General features: G+C 41.0%; 1 protein-coding gene across 6 annotated transcripts in view; it reads left to right on the top strand.

The window, feature by feature from the left end:
- Positions 1–21491, top strand: part of ubr3 (ubiquitin protein ligase E3 component n-recognin 3) — a 345071-nt gene that overhangs the window by 273001 nt on the left and 50579 nt on the right. For all 6 annotated transcript variants that reach the window (XM_041201112.1, XM_041201111.1, XM_041201114.1 and 3 more), the window contains 2 exons: positions 641–746; positions 7132–7232. In XM_041201112.1, the coding sequence (XP_041057046.1) occupies positions 641–746; positions 7132–7232 (207 nt within the window). The remainder of the gene's footprint in view (positions 1–640; positions 747–7131; positions 7233–21491) is intronic.

Below are 21491 nucleotides of genomic sequence, written 5' to 3'. Positions count from 1 at the left end.
AAGGCTATCAATCAATCTTGGTATTAAGCTGGAACACATCCGTTGTGAACAACGTGCTAAAATGTTCAACTTGAAAATTTTTCCTGTTCCTCCACCCTTTGAAGCTATAATAACAACATTGAGATTCAATTATTTTCTGTTTACAGTCGAGTGTTTGCAATCTGAATGTGGAAACATACTACATTTTATATAGCATGCGAAACACTACATAATCTTTGGTTCCACATAATTCCTCTCCACTGCTGCAACAAATTCTCCAGCTCATGCATGTGCATTGTTACTCCTTGACCTATTATCTCGCTTCTACTTTTCAGGTTTCTATTGACACAAGCCTCCCTCTTTTAAACAAATTATAACTAAAGCACCAAACTGATATTGCCCAATTTGTGTAAATGTGTTTACTGAAGAGATTAATATTCAGTAAATACAATTAGAAAAACTGCTATTGCAGTCCAGTAGTTATGGTATAGTAAATGCAGCAATACCCCACAACTTGTTCATCCTCTTATCAGCTGGAGGTTGTGCACAGGAAACCTTCATTATATTAAAGGATAATTCCTTATTTGAGAATATGGAGAAATTGGGAATTCAGAATCTTGTTATATATTGTATTAAATAAATGTTTTTTTTTGTATTTCAGATCAGTTGTTGCATGTGCTAGCAATGCACATGCGTCTATTTAGAATTGATTCTGCTTATAATCCCTGGACACGACTTACACGGCTCACACAGGTTATTGATTTAGGGTGAGTCCTTCATTTACAATTTCCTTCTCCTTTTTTCACAATTATAACAATTAATTCTTCAGGATTTTTCTCTGCATAGTTTTGTCAAGCAGCACCATTATTAGCACAACATTTATTCTGACCAGTTTTAGGCCCTCAGCTTTGCACGTGTAGCAATTTTCTTAATGCTGAGGGCAGCAACTCTTCAATGGCAAATACCTCATGACTTTTTCTATATTTTCCTGGCTAATTCTAATAAATAACTACTCAATCTCCCATGCTATTAACCATGGTAAGCCAGAATATGGTCACATATTTATCTGTCTCTGATGTCTACATGTTGCTGTTTCTTCTTGCCTTTCCTCTCTCTTGCCACCAGCTCTGTCCCTTGCCTTAAGCACTCATTCTCTCTCACATCCCCTATTCCATCCCTCTCTCTCACCTCCCCATTCTCTCTCTCTCTCTGCTCCCCATTCAGTCTCTCGCCTCCCCACTCTCTCTCTCTTGCCCCCCCAATCTCTCTTTCTCGCCTCCCCATTCTCTCTCTCACATCCCCCATTCCCTCTCTCTCTTCCACTTCCCGATTCTCTGTCTCTCTCGTCTCCCCATTCTCTCTCTCTTGCCTCCCCATGCTCTCTCCCCTCCACCCACCCCCCCATTCCCCCTCTCTAGCCTCCCTATTCTCTCTCTCTTGCCTCCCCATGCTCTCTCTCGCCTCCCCATTCCCCCTCTCTCGCCTCCCCATTCTCTCTCTCTCGCCTCCCCATTCTCTCTCTCTTGCCTCCCCGTTCTCTCTTTCTCTCGGATCCCCCCATTCCCTCCCTCTCTCTCACCTCCCCATTCTCTCTCTCCCTCGCCTCCCCATTCTCTCTCCCACCTCCCCATTCTATCTTGCCTTCCCTCTTGCTTCCTCTCCCCACTGCCCCCACCTGACCCTTGCGCAATCCCACCTGTCCGGAATCCAGTGCAGGGTTTGTTCTTCTCCTGGCTGATCCCATTTTGCCAACGCTGATTGGCTGCTTTGGGCACAGCCAGAACAACAACAATTGGCCAAGTAGTATGCGCCAGACTCCCCAGTCTCACTTTTCTTGCTTGTACCTTGTAAGGAGAAGTGTGTTTGTTGGTATCAGTTGTGGAGGTGCAGACTTGGTGGGTGCTTTCTTCAGAGCCGGATCACAGTAAGACGGAACAAGCACCCGGTGAAAGAGACAACGTTTAAAATGATGCTGCATGTCTATAGTTGAGGCCCACTTGATCCAGTCGTTCACCTGAGACCAACTGAGAACTTCTAAATGAATTCAACATGGATAATATCCTGACTTGAGATAATACATCACACTCAAATGTTGGGATGTTAAGGTATTTATTTATGAAATTGATCAACAGTTACCCTTTATTAATTATTTTCCGATTGTGTTGCATAAATGCTGACATCATTTTGCTTTATTTATTACAATAGGTTGAACAATGGCTGAAAAATGCACTAAGTACATCACCAATCCTGTCTATCCTTGGATCATGAAAGACCATACCTTCGCAAGGTTATGTGTGTCATATGTCACAAGTCATTTGACATTGGGAATATGGGTGAGGCAACAATGAAGAGTCATTTGTCTGGTCAAAAGCACAAAGAAACTATGTCAGCCATGACAATCAAAGAAGGTGCATCTACTTCTGCATCACTGAGGTCTATCTGATCATATTTTACAAAGATAGTGTACAAGCTACACCATCAGTGCAAACTTACCATCCTACTTCACCCCCAAACAATATTAAGTCTGAATTTCTTTGGAGACTGAAAATGATAAAAGCACATTACTCTTTTCAAATGACTGGGGATATTTTTAACTTGCCTGAGCTGATGTTCCCAGACAGTGAGATTGCTGCTCGTTTTTAGTGTGGCAAGGTATGGTTTAGGCATGTCCTTCAGCTCTTTACTCACAAGAATATGAGATAGGAGCAGGATTAGACCATGCAGCCTGTGGCGCCTGCTCCACCATTCAATATGATTATGACTGATCTTGGGCTTCAACTCCACTTTCCCACCAACTCCCCATATCCCTTGATTCCCTGAGAGACCAAAATTCTGTCTATCAAAGCCTCAAATATAGTCAATAATGGAGCATCCACAACCCACTGGGGTAGAGAATTCCAAAGACTCAACTCTTTGAAATGAAGAAATTCCTCTTTAGCTCAGTCCCAAATGATCGGCCCCTTATCCTGAGACTGTGTCCCCATGTTCTAGATTCCCCAGCTAACGGAAACAACTTTTCAGTGTCTATCCTGTCGAGTCCCTTCAGAATCTTGTATGTTTCAATGAGGTCACCTCTCATTTTAAACTTCAGAGAATATAGGCCCAATTTACTCATCATCGAAAAACCCTTTCATAACATGAAGCAATCTAGTCAACCTTCGCTGGACTGCCTCCAATGCAGGTATATCTTTCCTTAAATATGGAGGCTAAAACTTCCCAGTATTCCAGGTGCAGTCTCACCAAAGCCCTGTACAATGTAGCAAAACATCTTTATTCCTTACTCCAGTCCCCTTGCAATAAAGGCCAGCATGCCATTTGCCTTCCGAATTGCCTGCTGTAGCTTCATGCCAACTTTGAATTCCTTGTATGAGCAAATCTCTCTGAATGTCAGCATTTACAAGTTTCATGCCTTTTAAAAAATATTTTGCTTTTCTAGTCTTATAATCAAAGTGAACAACCTCACACTTTCCCACATTATACTTAGCTGCCATTTTGTTGCCCACTCACTTAACCTGTTTGTGCCTCTTCGCAGCCTTTCTGTGTCTGCCTCACAACTTATATTTCCACTTAGCTTTGTATCATCTGAAAACTTAGATAATTACACTCTGCCTCTTCATAGAAATCATTAATATAGATTGTAAGTAGCTGAGGGCTCCAGCTCCGATCCATGCAACATTTCATTAGTCACAGCCTGCCAACTTGCTAATGTCCCATTTATGCCTACCCTTTCCTTCCTATCTATTGACCAATCCTCTATCCATGCTAATATATTACCATGAACTCCATGAGCCCTTATCTTGTCTAATAACCTTTAGTGTGACTCAGGTAACAATCCAGAGACGATTACCTTTGATGTTCTGCGTTTTTATTTGTACCCTAACTCTTCAAACTCTCTCAGCAGAACATCACCCATGTGTCGTTGGTTCCTACAACTGAATCCTCCCCTTCTCATTCCAAGTTAGTCTCCAGCCGTGAGTTGATATCCTTAACCCTGGCACCGGGCAGGCAACACAACTTTGGGCACCTCTGGTCACGGCTGCAGAGAACATTATTTAACCCCTTACTATACTGTCGCCTATCACTACCATGTTACTTTTCCCTTTCCCCACTTGAATGGCATCCTGCATCATTTTGCAGGCACAGATGGCTTGAAAATGCCAGTGTCATGCAACGAGTTCTTTGTATTAGACCACAACTACAGTAATATGTTGAGGCCACCAAAAGTGGCAGTATCGCCAAACCAAAGACCAAGACATATGAAACAATATGTGAAGCAGTCAAAGATCCACTGTTTGAGGCAAAAAGAGAATGTTTCATCTCTGTAGCAAGAAGGAGGTCCTTCTGGCAAATTAGTAACTTGAGACCCCTATGATACCATTTCTCTCTTCTTACCTCGGCAGTGTAGTGAAGAATTTTTTGGAGCACTTCATGAAAGAGAAAATACTTGCTGAAGCAACAACAGCCCTAAAATTGAGTTAAGTCAGTGTCATGGACAAGAACAAGCTCAAAGAAAATCTCAAAGCTCGGTGAGGTATTTATCACCAAGAACTAGTCATCACATCTGAAAAGGAAGGGAAAGATAAGTGATCGAACTCTACTGCAGTTCAAACAGGAATGCCAGGCATTCCTCATAAACGTAACTAAAAAGTTGTTGGAAAAATGACCCATTGATTACCCTCTGGACTGTACATCAACCCATTGAACCCAGCATTCATTGCACTGAAGTGCAAGGCAACACTCTTAACATGTTTGCAGTTGTTTGTGGGTGCAGGCCATGTTAATGTTCTTCATTGTGACATGATCCTTAAAGAACTCCAGCAGTTAGTTGACAACTGCAGAACTGAAGAAGCCCACAGTAAGTTTGTGTTTCAGTGAGGAAAAGAGACAGGTTGGACAGCATCTACTTTGCCTTGGAAGAAGAACCAAAGTACAAGCATTTTTGGGCTGTAATAAAGTTGCTCCTTTTCCTGTCACATGACCAGACATCAGTGAAGCAAGGATTCTCAGAACAAAGAGTTGGCCATAGAAAACCAGGAAAAAAGATTGCTTGTTTCAAGGAGACCAATTAAGGACGTTAATAGAGATGTGAGAGGCGCCTTCAATGCAGTAATCAATAAAGAACTTTTGGCATCAGCTGGTAGTGCCAGACAGTGCTAAATAACCCACCTAGAAGAAGAAGCAGCCAAGAAAAAGGAAATCCAGGAAGGAGAAAATAGAAGGAATTGGAGAGGTAAGTGCAAAACAGGGGGAAAAAAAAAGCATCAAATGAAGACAGATATCAAAGCACTACAGCATGATGCAGATGAAAAACCAGACGTTACAGAAAGCAGCAGTGACTTAACCCTGCTTGTTAAATCAAATGCAATGAGATGCCATTTGAAAGAAAAAAGTAAAGCTTTGCAGAACATTAAGGAGCAGATTGTGCAAAAGGTGGAAGAACTGAAGCAGCACTGAGCATGCAAAACAAACAAAAATCCTCTGTATATAATGAAAAGTAGATTGCTTCTATGTTTAAGGAAATAAAGCAGGATTGAATATGATGTGTTTCCATGGCAGAACTGTTTTGTTGTTTGTTTCTTTTTTATTTTCATTCTTTTAACAAGTAAACAGACTTTGACCCCACAAATACTTTTCATGGAGCACAAACATTCTGTTCAACAGGCTTATGAGAAATTGAGGTTATTGGATAACGGACACAAAATGCAAGGTACTAATGCTTGCGAAAAGCTACAAATACCAGAGTTCATGATATATTTGAATGAAAAACTGGTCTTCAATTATTTTAAATTGGTCATGGAAAAGTCATGGAATTTTTTTTTAACTAAAGGTGCAGGTATCCTGCATTTAACCTCTTGTTTCTTCTCCCCTCACCTCTTCCTCCCCTCGCCTCTTCACCCCCCCATCATATTACCCTCACCTAGTTCCCCCTTGCTTCTTCCTCGTTTCTTCCCCCTCGCCTATCCCACCTCGCTTTTCCCACTTGCCTCCTCTCCCCCACTCACCTCTTCCTCTCCCCTCACACTTCCTCTCCTCCACTTGCCTCCTCTTCACCCCTCACCTCCTCTTCATACCTTGCCCTTCGCCTCCTCTTTTCCCTCACCCCCTCTCCCTCTCGCCTCCTCTCCCCCCCCGCCTCCTCTCATCCCTTACCTCCTCTTGCCCCTCACCTCCTCTTGCCCCCCTGTCTCCTCTTGCTTCTCACCCCCTCTTCCCATTATTCGCCTCCACTTCCCTGGCCTCCTCTCTCCCCCCCCCGCCTCGCCTCTTCTCCCTACTTCCTCTCCTCCTTCACCACCTCTCCCCTTTCGTCTCCCCTTCTCCTTCATCTCTTCTCCCTCCTTACCTTCTCTTTCCCCCTCCTTCTATCTCCTTAATCCCCCTGACTCCATCCCCTTCTTCCATCTCCTTCCCCACCCTCCCGCTTGTTGCAACTTCTTTTCCTGTCTCCCTCCCCCATTTCTCCTCTCCTCATGAACCACATCATGGAGCACATTTTTTGAACGAAAACTTTGGCAGGTTTACATCAAATTGATAACAAGTTGACCCTGCGGTATGATAGTGAACTCTACACTGAGTATTTTTATACCTCTATTTTTCCGAAGCCTAGGCAACAAATCACATAACCGCCTTCCCATTTCCAGTGTGGCAAGATCTGGGATGTTTATGCTGGTTTGCGATGCCAACAATTCAATCAATAAAACCACTCCTCAAATTCACTAACCTGTGAGTTCAACAACTCAAATATGATTTTATATTACCAGCTCTTAAGTATTCTAGATAGCTGGTGAAGATTTCCTAATTTCCAAGGACAATTCAGTGATAACACCTAGCTTTTATCATTTGTAGAATATTATTTGGGGTGTGGCCAGGGGCTTTACTTCATCAATTTTTCTAAATTAAAATTATTGTGAAGTTATTGCTTTTTTAAGCTACTCTGTTTTCTTGAGTCTGTCTTTCAGTTGGAAACTGATTTCTTGCAGTTATTTACAGTTTAGGGTCAACTGCATAATGGAACTCATTTAAAGCAGATGAAATCTGAAAACTACAACATGTGTGTTGACATCCATATCACAAGCACAAAAGTGATTAGTTTGCATTAAACAACCTTTCAACCAACTGTCTTGTACATAACTGTTTAATTTCTACTTTCAGAATATGTGATGATGAGAAACCAGAGGTGCCATTATTGTACCGGGATGTTTCATCTCTCCTGCTCATTCTTGTTTTAACAATGCCACAAGAATTACACAAAGGTAAGTTTTAATTTTTAGATTTTTGCAGGCTGTGTAGAGCCTCTAAATGTATATTTTTGTGAACCCAAATACACTCTGACTAAACCTTGAGTGTAACAATCAATTAGAGAATACGCTCATATAACAAATTAATGATACTTCATCTACATGCACAAATTTACACTGAACAGATTTTTGATATGAGCTTGGCATGCTTATCAGTATTGCCTGTTCCTTTACCTTGTTATCAGCTTGCTAATACAAAAAGTACACAAGGGTTGGAAAGCCATTGAGGGTTTTTTATTAGTGAAATAATGTCCTTTCAATGACCTTCATCTGTTAACAGTACTGTGATCTGAGTGATCCTTCAATCTTAGCTCAGGGCCTGAGGGATAAAGATAGCAATTTACATTGAATTTTAGCAGTCACAATTGCAGCAATCATGTATAATAGACTGTACACAAAAAAATGATAATTACAGTAATGCTTACTGAATGTGACATGTACTGTCAACACATAGCCGGAGGCAGAGCAGAGTGTGTGATGAATACAAACTCTCAAAGGTCTTTGGTTATAGTCATCAAATTCAATAAATCTGTTCAGTATTTTTTTAAACAGTAAGTTAAAATTGGAAACTCCCATAGAAAAAAATGTTACTTTATTAACTAATCTTAAAAAAAGATCTACTGCATACGTTGAATTTGCATGTGGGTATGTATTGAATAAAGGTGCATCATACTAGTGAAATACTCAAACAATTGGCTTTTTTGGAAGTGAAGATTGCCATTTTGCAGAAGGGAACTCAACCATTCTTTTGCCCCTGACTGGAATCATGGGAATCATATTGTCCTGTTCACAGTTGGATGAGAATTGGTATCTTTTCCCATCCTACATTGATTAAACCAAAGTAAATGCTATTTCACTGTTCATTCTGTGAAAGAAAATTGATCTGATCCCATCACAAAGAGGCACAGCTGCAAATTGAGTGTTTTATTACAGAAAGGACTTCTTGATGGAGGTCAGAACATTTGTTGATGCTGGTAGTGTGAATGTTGAACTGGGGGGTTAGGCGGCAGGAGGGGTGGGAAACAGGAGAATAAGCGAGTGAGTCAACAAAAAAAAAAAGCTTTGATGGTAACAACTGTCTCCAGACCTGCTGTATGCCTAACCGCACATATTGTGTAACCTATAATAACTGTAAATGTACTGTCATCAGAATCAGATGCTCCTCATTTCAGTATGTTAGAAACATGGGTGATGGGGGGAAGTAAGTGAAGCAAAACTGCCACAATTTCATTTGACCTTTGGCAGAATTAAGGAGAGCAAACACAGACCAGCTATATACCCACAAATCTGGTATATAGGATTAAAAAGAAAAATAATTGGGGGGTGATTTTATGAATGCATTCTACTGGCAGAGAACTTCAAATGCCAGGTGAACTTTATTGAAAGCCAATCTCGTTATCATTAACGCTTTCAATACCATGACAGTGTTTTTGCACAGTTGTAGATACCTATCTAGTTTTGTGGGTTAGTTTAAAACTCTATTAAGGTAGAGTGACTATTATTGCTGTAGTGTTAATCTACATCAGAATGCAATAATATAAAAAGAAAGACTTGCATTTATATGGGCATTTCATGACGTCCCAAAACACTTCATGGCCAATGAAGTACCTGAAGTGAAGCCGCTGTCCTAATGCAGGAAATGCAGCAGCCAATTTGCGCACAACAAGATCCCACAAACAGCAACATGACAATCTTATGTTGTTAGTTGAGGGATAAATATTGGGCTGGACACCGAGGATTACTCCCTTGCTCCTCTTCAGAATAGTGCCATGGGATCTTTTACGTCCATCTGAGGAACCAGACAGGACCTTGGTTTAATGTCTCATTCGAAAAATGGATATATTTATATACTAATATATACTTTGCATCACAATGCCATTGTTTCTCATTGAAGCGATGGTTAACATTTAAATTTATACATACCTGGGAAGTGGTCCCTGTTGCTCCTAAGTTTCTAGCTTTGTTGAATATTGTTGCACTTCTTGACTACATTCAGGCTTTTCAATATTTTTTGTGGATTTCTGTGTTGATCAAGATTAGGGGTGTCAACTAGAAATTGGAACCTTTTTCTCGTGTTCGTAATTCAGAGGACAGAGGCAGATTAAAACTCTGTCTTCTCACATTGCTTGTTATCCCTAATTTCAGTGGAACAATACTGCTCTGGTATGACATATTAATTTTGAAAACCAGTTAGTGTTCTGACCTTTCAAGGTGAGATTTCCAATTTAGTATTGCATACTAGAACTTTTCAACTGTTGGATAATGTCCACTACAGAAGCTAATTTTGTTCAAGACTCTTCCAACTGAAAAAAAGGGGGCACCTTCATCTAGTGAGTCCAAATTGAATTTAATTGCACCATGCAGGATGAAATATTAGTGTTTAATCCCACAATTGGCCTTCTCACAAAAATCGCTTTGAATAGCAAAAAAATTGAAGTTCAAACAATGTAGTAAGCAAAAAGAAAACACAAGAGGGTTAAAGAGTGCATTGTTACTTAAACAATTTATTTTTTAAGTGAAACAATAAAAAGGAATACTTTTGCAAATTAATTTTCTAAATATTTAATTGAATATTTGTACTTCTTATGGTGAGGGATTCCAATGCTGAAGATTGGGACATTTTTTATTTCTTGCACTCAATATCAAATCAAGTATTCCTAATATCTGATTATCTAGTATCAAGCTATTGATCCTTTTGCACTGCCCATTTGAAATTTCTGTTTTACATCTTATGGCCTCGTCCTCTTTCCCTCCGTCTTTAACGCTTTCTTTTTCCCACTCTTGCATATGAGTTTCAGTTATTGTGGTTTTTGTTTTTTTAATAGATATTAGAATGAATTTTAGCTGAGTTCAGACTGCACCCTTGAATTGTTAATTTTTCCCCAGTTGTGCAGAGTGCAAGATTCACTTGCACTTGAGTAAAAGATATATTGACAGCTCTAATAGCAAATATTTGTTTCTCTGGAGATAAAGTGAGTTAGGTAATTTATATCAGTTTCTGAAATATTAAAACTTTGTCTAGCATTTTGGGGACTGTTGAAATTTGAGTTTTTGCTGGAGTTGGATGAGCAAGGAGGAAGTTAAATGAGATTTTGAAACTACATTTCTGTGAGGAAACATTGCATTAAATCATTTTAGCCAGCACATTAATACACATCAGTTGATCTTTGTTAAAGGATGATGTATTATTCTACAGATCTTTCTTAGATTATAAAAGAAGAGGGTGAATTCATTAAGATTATTGAATTGGACATAAGGGATTGTTAGTAGGACAAATGTTAAATGGAGTAACAATGATCTTTAAGATTCAGCTGCAGTTGAAATTCTCAGTACAATTTACTTAAAAGTGTAAAAATGCTCTATTATAATAACGTTTTATATAAGAATGTAATAAGATCGGTCAGGGCATAAAATTATTTTGGTAAAGCAAGTGAGATCCAACAGAAAAGGTTGAAGAGTAAGAGGAACATAAGAGCTACAGTATTATCACCGTAACATCTCTTTTATACTGTGCTAATGACAACATAAAAAATGCATTTTTTATCCTTCCTCTATAATTCGAAGGTATCACAGGATGCATGAACACCACCTCTGGAGCAGGTTTCAGAGAATAAATTCGGAGGCAGTGAAGTATGAACTGGCTGTCTGCCTCCCTTCAAAGCTGTGACCTTGTTGCCATAGCGATGTGTCATGCTGGCACATATGCATACAGCATCAGCAAAAGAGCGGAGTGTGTTACAGATTTTGGGATGCAAATAAGGTTACTCCATTGAACATGATATGTTGAGCTAGGTCATGTAGAGCTGATAGAAACAAGCTTAAAGTGCAACTAGCAATCAGAGGGGATATGATGCCCTTGTAAAGGTCCATTTGGTGCTTTTCTTTTGTGATGGGAACGCATCTTCCTTTCTGTTATCTGACCTAGGAGGCTAATAGTCTTGGGCATTTTTTTCCTGGCGGTGGGAGGAGGAGGAGAATGGTGTTTTGATTACTTCAGCATTACCCATTTAATAATATACTTGATCATTTCAGCAGCTAAGTTAGTCTTATCTGTTTCTGCCATGTGGGTTACACAATTTCCCCACAAATTTGATCACTTGGAAACCATATTTTATTTATAATAATCATGTACACTTTTAGTTAAATGTTTATTCCACCATTTAATTTATATTTTCAGATGAATTTCTCTGCTTGTTAAAGTGAGTGATGTGCTCGATATCTCCAGCAGTGACATTTTCACTTGCTGATACCTAGTGCCAGCATTGAATGCTCCCAGATCATGCATAACCAAGCTAGATACTAAGTAAAGCTGATCCCTCTGTTCGGTAATGTGTCTAGAACAGGCTTGTCCAATCTTTTTGCCCGGGGTGGCGGGGGGGAGGGAGGCACATTTGCATATTTTTCCCACTCAAGGGGCGAATGAACAAATTTTGGAATGATAAGGTTTGGCACAACAGTAAACCAAATTTCAAAAAAATGTTGGGTTTTAAGGAAAGAAACAATTGCTGAGCAAAAGTACAGAAATGTCATAGCAATAAATTGTTAATTTTAAAAAAGAGTAATTAATAAAAATGACCAGAGTATGAGAGGGTCAGAGTGTGTGTGTCTGGCTCACCCCCAGTCTCACAGTGCTTACTCACTCACCCTCACCCACTGAGTGGGTGCATGTGTGTCTTTGATTTATGGTGGTGAGAGTGAATGAGGAACCTGAGACTGGACGCTAGACAGACTCGCACGCTTCCTCCTTGCCACCCGCGCCCCCCACCACCACCACCACCACCACACACACACACACACACACACACACACACGCAGTCTCTCGCACTCCCCTCCCACACACACTCAATCTCTCTCACTCCCCAACGACAATATAGAACCATAGAACAGCAATGGTGCAGAACGAGGCCATTTAGCCCATTGTGTTTGCGCCAGCCAAAAAGAGAAAAAAGAAACTAGCCACTCATTTTAATCCCACTTTCCAGCATCTGGTCTGTAGCCTTGTAGGTTACAGCACTTCAGATGCAGATCCAGGTACCTTTTAAATGAGTTAGGCAGTGTCTCTCTCTCCCCCGCCCTCCCCACACACACAGTCTCTTGCACTACCCCCCAACACACACTCAGCTTCTTGCACTCCCCTCCCACACACTCAGTTGCTCGCACCCTCTCTACACACACTCAGTCTCTTTTTGCACTTGCTCCCCCACATACTCTCACAGTCCACACTCAATCAGTCATACTTTCTCACTCAACCACACACTCACTCAGTCACACTCACTCACTCCCCCACACACTCACTCAGTCCACTCTCTCACTCCCCCTCCCTCACACACACTCACTCTTTCACAACCCCCCTCCCCACACCTACACACACTCTCACCCTCTCACTCCCACATACTCACCATGGCACCATCTCCTCCCCAGGCCCGCCAAAACGTCACCACCACCACCTCCCCCCCCCGCAGGCCCGATGCGACTTTTCCCCTTCCCAACAGGCCTGATGCGGCTCCATCATCCAGGGTTGCCAAAACTTTGCATTCCAGGGACAGAACATACCATGCTCCCCGGGCTCCAGCCCTGACGTTCCTGATTCCCCAGACTCCAGCCGCGATGTTCCTGACTCCCCGGGTTCCAGCCCCAACATACCTTTGCTTCCCTCGCCTCAGTAACCCTCAGCACAATCAACAATGCTGGTGTTTGCTGCTCCTCCGATTAGAGGCTGTTCCTTTCCTCATTTGCTGCTGATAGGCTCCCTAGTGAGCCTATCAGCAGGAGAGAAGCAGTCTCTGATTGGAGGAGCAGCTCCATGCAGAATCTCCCGTTGAAACTCATCTATTTGACCTGAACTTTGAAAACTGCTCCGGGGACTGCGTAGAGGGGTTTTGCAGGTCACATCCGGCCTGCAGGCCAGACATTGGACATGCCTGGTCTAGAACCTAACCTTGGAAAAGCATTTTCGGTATCCCGTCTTTACTCGGGCATTTTTTTCCCCATTTCTCATACTATCCAAAATTATTCTCAACTATGAAATTGCCAAATTGTCAGTCTTTTTGTGCTGTGGATTTCTCCAAAGGAAATGGGATGATACTGTTCAAATATGCCAAAGCAAAAGAGTGTTTCAGTGTCAGGCCCAAGTGGTGAAAGAACAATTCTTTCATCTTTTACCCCACTGGTTCAGCATTTTTCCTTTGGTCTAGTATTGTCAAATATTCATTGCTGAGATTTTTTAAGAGCAGCCCATTTATGATTTTTGGCATGGAGCATTTCAAGGAAACTAGCTAACATTGATAGCAATGGAAATTATTTTGAATGAGAGAATAATAAACAACAGACAAAAAGTATGTGTCTTTGGCCCCAGCAGAGTAATAGTAATTTAACACTTAGATTAGGTGAAATAATATTCTAATTTAAAATCTCATTTTGCCAGCTTGACTCCTCCTCACTCATATATATTACTCATTGTTGGCAGCTATATAGCTGATTTTTATCTGCACATATTTATGCCATTGTAATGACTTGACTTATGAGATATATTTTTATGAGTGGCTTTAAAATTAACTCTTCTGAGTGCACAGAAGTACTATTCCACATTAGTGGCTCACATTGCTTTTTCAGGAAATTGTTCCATGCCTTACCGGAAAATAACCTCTTGCCAGTGACTCATCACTGCTATACCGTCATGAAGAGGTACCAGGTAACTCCCTCATGGAGTAAGGAAATATTGGAAGGAAAGTCACTTTGGCCACATTAGCACACTTCCTAGCTTCAAAGCTGTATTGGTAGAGGTTTTTGAGGAGGTAGCATACCCAAACCCTTTGACAGGGATGACATTTGTTTGGGGAAACCCAATAAAGGAAAAGGATGAACATACGTTGAAGAATTCATAATGTTCAAAAATATCAGCAAGAAGTGAAGTGTACTACTTTGCCTTAAAAGCTCAAAAACCCTAGATGTTTTTCAGCTTCCATAATACAAACAAGATTCAAAATATTACAATCATTCACATGCATTCTATTTTTCTCGGTTCTGTGATCAATTAAGATTGTACGGAGGAAAATGGATTCCTGGAACTGGTTGCAAGGCAGTAGCTTTAGCGAGTGGTTCTGCACATGAATTGTAACTTTGCATTGTAGCCTTTGACCAGACTTGTCATCACTTCTTCCTTTGTAGCCTGATTGTCTTGACATCCGAGAGTCATTTTCAGTGGACTAAGTAATCCACCCCTGACTGTTTTCTTCCAGTGAGACCATAGTGATAAAGTTAACCTGTATTCCAAACATTGGTTATAAATCTTATTCCCAAAGACAAAACACAGAATTAAGCACTATCAATGTCCTTTGAACTAAAGTATTCCTCTGGAACAAAAAGATACTTTTTACAACGATTGGGTAAAATATATCTGCTTTTAATTCCACCTTTTTCCACTGGCTGGTTACCATGACCAAGATCAGTTGTCTCCCCTAGGTGCATTATTGCCATGACAAACATATTCTAAACAGCAAAGAACGGATGATGTGAATGATTGTTTAAGTATGACACTCAATGAACCCTGCGACACCCTTCAGAGACTAGAATCATACCTGACAAACAGGAGGATGCACATACATGGTTGTCGAGGGCCATTCAGCACCACCAGAACATCACTGCAAGAATTTCTCCGGGCCTCTGCCCAAACATCTTCAGATTCTTCACCAGTGACCATCCCTGTGTCATAAGACCAGGAGTACTGTGTTCCCTAATGATTCTAAAATGTTCATTTACATTCAGATAATAAAGAAATTCATGTCAATCTTCAGTAGTGCCTGGATAACATACAGGCTTAAACTGACAAATGGCAGGTAACATCTGTAGGTCACAAATGCCAGGCAATGTTCATTGCCAACAGACTTCCTAACTACCTCCCCCTGACCTTTAATGGCACCATAATTGCTGAGGCCTCCAGCACCAACATCTTGAGGGTCACCATTAACCAGAAGCCATATCATTTTTGTTTTCCATGTATTGATTCTGAAAATGTTTCAGCTGTTCATTGTAACAGGTGATGCCCCATTCGAATGAAAAGCAGCAAACATGCAAATGCATGAAAAGGATCAGAATAACAGATCAGTGGCTGCAATGAAGATTTAATCAGACCATAAACTGATGAATGTGAAACTGCTGTGCTATCTCAATTGTATAAAAATCCTACCCAGTCATCATTTTGGTTTCAGAACAAACTGATTTATTGTATTGTGCTCCATTTTATGGTACTAATGATTCTCTTAATTCCCACCATGAAGTCAAAATATTAAAGCTCTTATTTCCAAAATATTCCAAACTTCTGATAAAGCTGGATTCTTAGTAATGAATGTTTTCAACTGTTGAATTGGGTATGTGGCTTTCTTCAGAAGATCCAAATACAGGTTTTGATTAATATATTCAAAGAGCTTATTTAACTATGTTTTTGTCCTCACCAGTCATCTGATTCATTGCTTTTGTAGACACCGTGCTCTGCAACGTGAGTCATTTCTCATCTGAAATAGGAGCAGTACGCTGTTGTGAATGACTAGACGGAATTGGACAGTGGACTGATGGAATTATGTGTAATCTCAGAATGAGAAGACCAAATTAAACTTTTTAGAAATCTGACTGGTGTTTTTGCATCCACCTATGCTCTATATATACATTGGGACTGCCCTTATATTGTTGCACTCTCATTATGCAAATTCAGTCAGTACACCTCCAATAATGGCTTCCCTGCACACTTTGAGTCCCTGAAGAATCAGTTCTGGGCCCCCTCTTTCTCTTCATCAGTGTGCTACTCTATAGCAGCATCACCCACAAGCACAAGGTTCAGTTTCCATATGTAAGCTGACAATATCCAGATCTACCTCTTCCACTTCTCTCAAGCCAAACTGATGCTGTGAGACTACCTGTCCGTATGAAATCATGAAAATGTTACAGCTTCCTCTAACTGCACAAGGAGAAGATCAAAGCCATTTGTTTTGACCTTTATAATACGAACATACCGATTAGGGGCAGGAGTAGGCCATTCGGCCCCTTGAACCTGCTCTATCATTTGATAAGATCGTGGCTGATTTGATTGTGGTTTCAACTCTACTTTCTTGCCTGTCCCCTTACCCTTACCTTACTCAACTCTCTTGTCAATCAAGAATCTACCTAACAGCCTTAAAAATTTCAATGACCCTGCCGCCACCTCTCTCTGGGGAAGAGAATTTCACAGACTAATGATCCCCTGAGAGAAAAGATTTCTCCTCATCTCCATCTTAAATAGGAGATCCCTTATATTTAAACTGTGCCCCCTTGTTCTAGTCCCTCCCACAAAAGAAAACATCCTCTCAGCATCACCCGTGTCAATTCCCATCAGGATCTTATATGTTTCAGTAAGATCACCTCATTCTTCTAAATTTCAATGAATAGAGGCCCAACTTGTCCAACCTTACCACATATAATCCCTTCATCCCAGGAATCAAAGGAGCAGATATAGGCCATTCGGCCCATCAAGCCTGCTTCTCCCATTCAGTTAGATCATGGCTGATCATCTACCTCAATGCCACTTTCCCGTTCTATCCCCATATCCCTTGATATCATTAGTATCCAGAAATCTGTCGATTTCTGTCTTGAACGAATCTTAATGATTGAGGTCTACAGCTCACTGGGGTAGAGAATGCCAAATATTCACCACCCTCTGAGTAAAGAAATTCCTCCTCATTTTAGTCTTAAATGGCCTGCCCCTTATTCTGAATCTGTGCCTCCTGGTTCTAGATTCACCAGCCAGGGAAAACAATCAATAGAGTGAACCTTCTCTGAACTGCTACATAGCTGTACATAGTACTCCAGATGTGGTCTCACCAATATGTATAACTGTAGTAAAACTTCCCTACTTTGGTACTCCATTTCCCTTGCAATAAACAACAACATTCCAACTTCCTTCCTAATTACTTGGTGTACCTGCATACTAACTTCTTATGATTCATGTACCAGGATCTAAATTCCACTGTACAACAGAGTTCTGCAGTCTCTGTATATTTAAATAATATACTGCTTTCTATTTTTCCTGCAAAGTGGACAACTTCACTTTTTCTCGCTTTATACTCCATTTGCCAAATTTTTGCTCATGCACCTAATCCCTTTGCAGACTCCCTTATATACTCTTCACAACTTATTCTCTTACCTATCCTTGCATAATCAGCAAACTTAACAACTATTCATTCAGTCCCTACATCCAAGTCATTAATGGAGATTGTAAATCGTTGAGGTCCCAGCACTGATTCCTGTGCACTCCACTAGTTACAGTTTGCCAACTGAAAATGACCCATTTATCCTACTCTCTGCTTCTTGTTGGTGAACCAATCCTCTGTCCATGCTAATATATTACCCCCTACACCATGAGCTCTTACTTTGTGTAATCAACTTTGATATGGTATCTTATCAAATACTTTTTGGAAATCCAAATACACCACATCCACAGGTTTCCCTTTATCCATGTTGCTTGTTATTTTCTCAAAGGACTCCAATAAATTAATCAAGTTTGATTTCCCTTTCACAAAACCACGTTGACTCTGCCTGATTGCATTAAGATTCTCTAAGTATCCTATTATAAACTCCTTAATAATAGACTCTAGCATTTTCCCTACGATAGATGTTAGGCTAACTGGCTTGTCATTTCCTGCTTTCTGTCTCCCTCTTTCTTGATTAGAGGAGTTACATTTGCTATTTTCCAACCTGATGGGAGCTTTCCAGCATCTAGGGAATCTTGGAAAGTTATAACCAACGCATCCACTATCTCAGCAGCCACTTCTTTTAGGACCCTAGGAGGAACTCTGTTTTCTTACCACTAATTCCAACCTCTGTCCCTCACTGCCAATCATTTGGGCTGAACCAGTTTATGTCTTCTTGTCCTGTTCAACCCAGGACCAAACCTTACATTATGCATTATATCTTGCATCAAGATGACTTATTTCTGTTTCCGTAGCATTACTAACATCCATACCCACTTCAGCCTTTCTACCTCTGAAAACATTATCCATGACTTTGTTATTTCTAAACTAAGTTATTCCAAAGACATTCTTGTGGGGGGAGGGCGAACAGGCAGAGGTTGTGGTCCACATTGGTACTAACAACATAGGTAGGAAGGGGGATGTGGTCCTGCAATCGGAATTTAGGGAGCTCGGTAGACAATTAGCATACAGGACCTCTAAAGTAGTAATCTTCGGATTACTCTCAGTGCCACGTGCAATTGAGTACAGAAATAGGGGGATAATGAATGCGTGGCTGGAAAGATGGTGCAGGAGGGAGGGCTTTACATTCCAGGGGCACTGGGACTGGCTCTGGGGGAGATGACACCTATACAAGCCGGGTGGGTTGCATCTGAACAGAGCTGGGACTGAGTTCCTTGTGGGTCGTTTGTTAGTGCTATTGGGGAGTGTTTAAACTAACTCAGCAGTGGTGTGGGAACCAGGAGAGAATTTTAAAAAGTAATACCAGGGTGCATGGAATGCTGGGAGAGGCAGATAGCACTAAAATAGAGAATAATAAGTTAATAGATGGAGTTGGAATAAGGGAGCAAGTAATGAAGTCTGTATCACGGTTACACTGCATGTATGTGAACGTACGGCGTGCAGTTAATAAAATTGGGGCGTTACAGGCATAGATTGCCTTGTAGGATTATGGTGTTGTGGTGATAACGGAGGCCTGGCTTAAGGAAAGACAGATCTGGATGTTAAATATTCCTGGTTACAAGGTGTTCAGAAAGATAGGAAAGGGAAGAAAGGAGGAGGTTAGAGAAAGTATTGCAGTACTGGAGAAAGTGGATGCGTCAGAGGATTCAAGGACAGAATCAATTTGGCTAGAGCTAAGGAATAAGAAGGGTACCATTACATTGCTCGGTGTAACATATAGACTACCAGCTAGTGGGAAGAATATAGAGAAACAAATCTGCATGGAAATTACAGAGAAGTGTAAACATCATAGAGTAGTTATAATGGAAGAATTCAATTACCTGTATATTGACTGGAATAGTGGTAGTGTAAGGGGCAGTGAGGGACAAGCATTCCTAGTTTGTGTTCAGGAGAATTTCCTACAGCAGAATGTGTCCAGTCGAACAAGAAAGGAGGCACAGCTAGACCTGGGTCTTGGGAAGGAGGTGGGCCAAATAGATCAAGTGTCAGTGGGCGTACATTTAGGAGAACGTGATCATTGTATATCATAAGGTTTAGGATGATGCTAGAAAAGGACAGTGGACAATCCAGAGTAAGAATAATTAACCAGGGGACAGCCAACTTCAATGGGGCAAGAACGGACCAGGCCAGATAGATTGAAACCAAAGGTTGATGGGAAAATCAGTAGCTGAACAATGGGCTACCTTCAAAGAGAAGATGGTGTGGGCACAGTCAAGGTATGTTCCCTCAAAAGGGAAGGGTAGAACAAACAATCCAGAGTTCCCTGGATGACAAAGGAGATAGAAATTAAGTTAAAGAGGAAAAAGTGTGCTAACAACAGGTGTCAGATAGCAAATACAATTGAGAACCAAGTTGAATACCGAAGATTCAGAGGGGATGTGAAAAAGCAAATACAAGAAGCAAAGGGGGATGATGAAAAAAAAGATTGGCAGCTAACATAAAAGGAAATCCTAAAGTATTCTATAAGCACATCAATAGTAAAAGGGTGGTAAAAGGAGGAGTAGGGCCTATTAGGGACCAAAAAGGGGATTTAAACATAGAGGCATAGCTGTGGTGTTAAATGATTACTTTGCACCTGCCTTTACCTTCGAGGCAGATGCTGCCTAGGCCATGGTGACAGAGGACAAAACTCAGTCACTAGAAGGGTTTAAAATTGATAAGGAGGCATTGGATAAGCTGTCGGTACTTAGAATTGATAAGGCACTGAGACCAGATGAGATGCATCCAAGAATATTGAAGAAAGTGAGAGTGGAAATTGCAGAGGCACTGGCAATAATCTTTCAATGTTCCCTGGATTGGGGGAGTGCCGGAGGACTGGAGAATTGCAAACGTTTGTTTGTTCAAAAAAGGTCGTAAAGATCTGTCCTGCAATTACAGACCAGTCAGTTTAACTTCAGTGGTGGGGAAACTTCTAGAAACAGTTATTCAGGATACAATTAATAGTCACATGGAAAAATGTGGATTGATTCGGAAGAGTCAGCATGGATTTGTTAAAGGAAAATCGTGTCTAACTTGATGGAGTTTTTTGAAGAGGTAGCAGAGTTGGTTGATGAGGGCAAGCCTGATGATGTGGTGTACATGGACTTCCAAACGGCATTTGATTCAGTGCCACACAACGGACTTGTGAGAAAAGTCATAGGTCGTAGAATAAAAGGGACAGTAGCAACGTGGATACAAAATTGGCCGAGGGATAGGAAACAGTAATGGTTAATGGGTTTTTTCCGGGCTAGAAGCTTTGTAGTGGAAATCTCCAGGAGTCAGTATTGGGACACTTGCTTTTCCTGATATATATAAATGATCTAGATCTTGATGTGGATGACACAAAACTTGGGAGAATTGTAAACTGTGAGGAGGACAGTGTAGAACTTCTAAAGGACAATGGCACATTGGTGGAGTGGGCAGATAGGTAGCAGATGAAGTCCAATGTAGTGAGGTGATACACTTTGGTATGAAGAACATGGAGAGACAGTATAAAATAAAGGATACCATTCTAAAGGTTGTGTAGGAGCAGTGACCTGGGTGTATATGTACATAAGTCATTAAAGGTGGCAGGACAAATAGAGCTGTTACTAAAGCATACAGTATTCTAGGCTTCATTAATAAGAGCATAGAGTACAAGAGCAGGGAGGTCATGATGAACTTATGTAGGACACTAGCTAGCCCTCAGCTGGAGTATTGTGTACAGTTCTGGGTACCACACTATAGGAAGGATGTGAACACGTTGGAGAGAGTGCAGAAGAGGTTTACAAGAATGGTTCCAAGGATGAGACACTTCAGTTATGAGGAATGATAGGAGAAGTTTGGACTGTTTTCCTTGGAGAGGAGAAGGCTAAGAGGAGACTTGATAAGAGTTTTCAAAATCATGAGGGGCCTGGACAAGGTAGATAGGGAGAAACTGTTCCTACCCCAAACAGATCGAGAACCAGAGGGCACAGTTTTGAAGTGTTTTGCAAAAGAAGCAAATGTGAGGTGAGAAAAAACTTTTTCACACAGCGAATAGTTAGGGCTTGGAATGCCTTGCCTGGAAGCCTGGTGG

This window comes from Carcharodon carcharias, chromosome 12 (assembly GCF_017639515.1).
Source record: "Carcharodon carcharias isolate sCarCar2 chromosome 12, sCarCar2.pri, whole genome shotgun sequence".
Taxonomy (NCBI): Eukaryota; Metazoa; Chordata; class Chondrichthyes; order Lamniformes; family Lamnidae; genus Carcharodon; species Carcharodon carcharias.
This window is presented reverse-complemented; position numbering and strand designations above follow the sequence as displayed.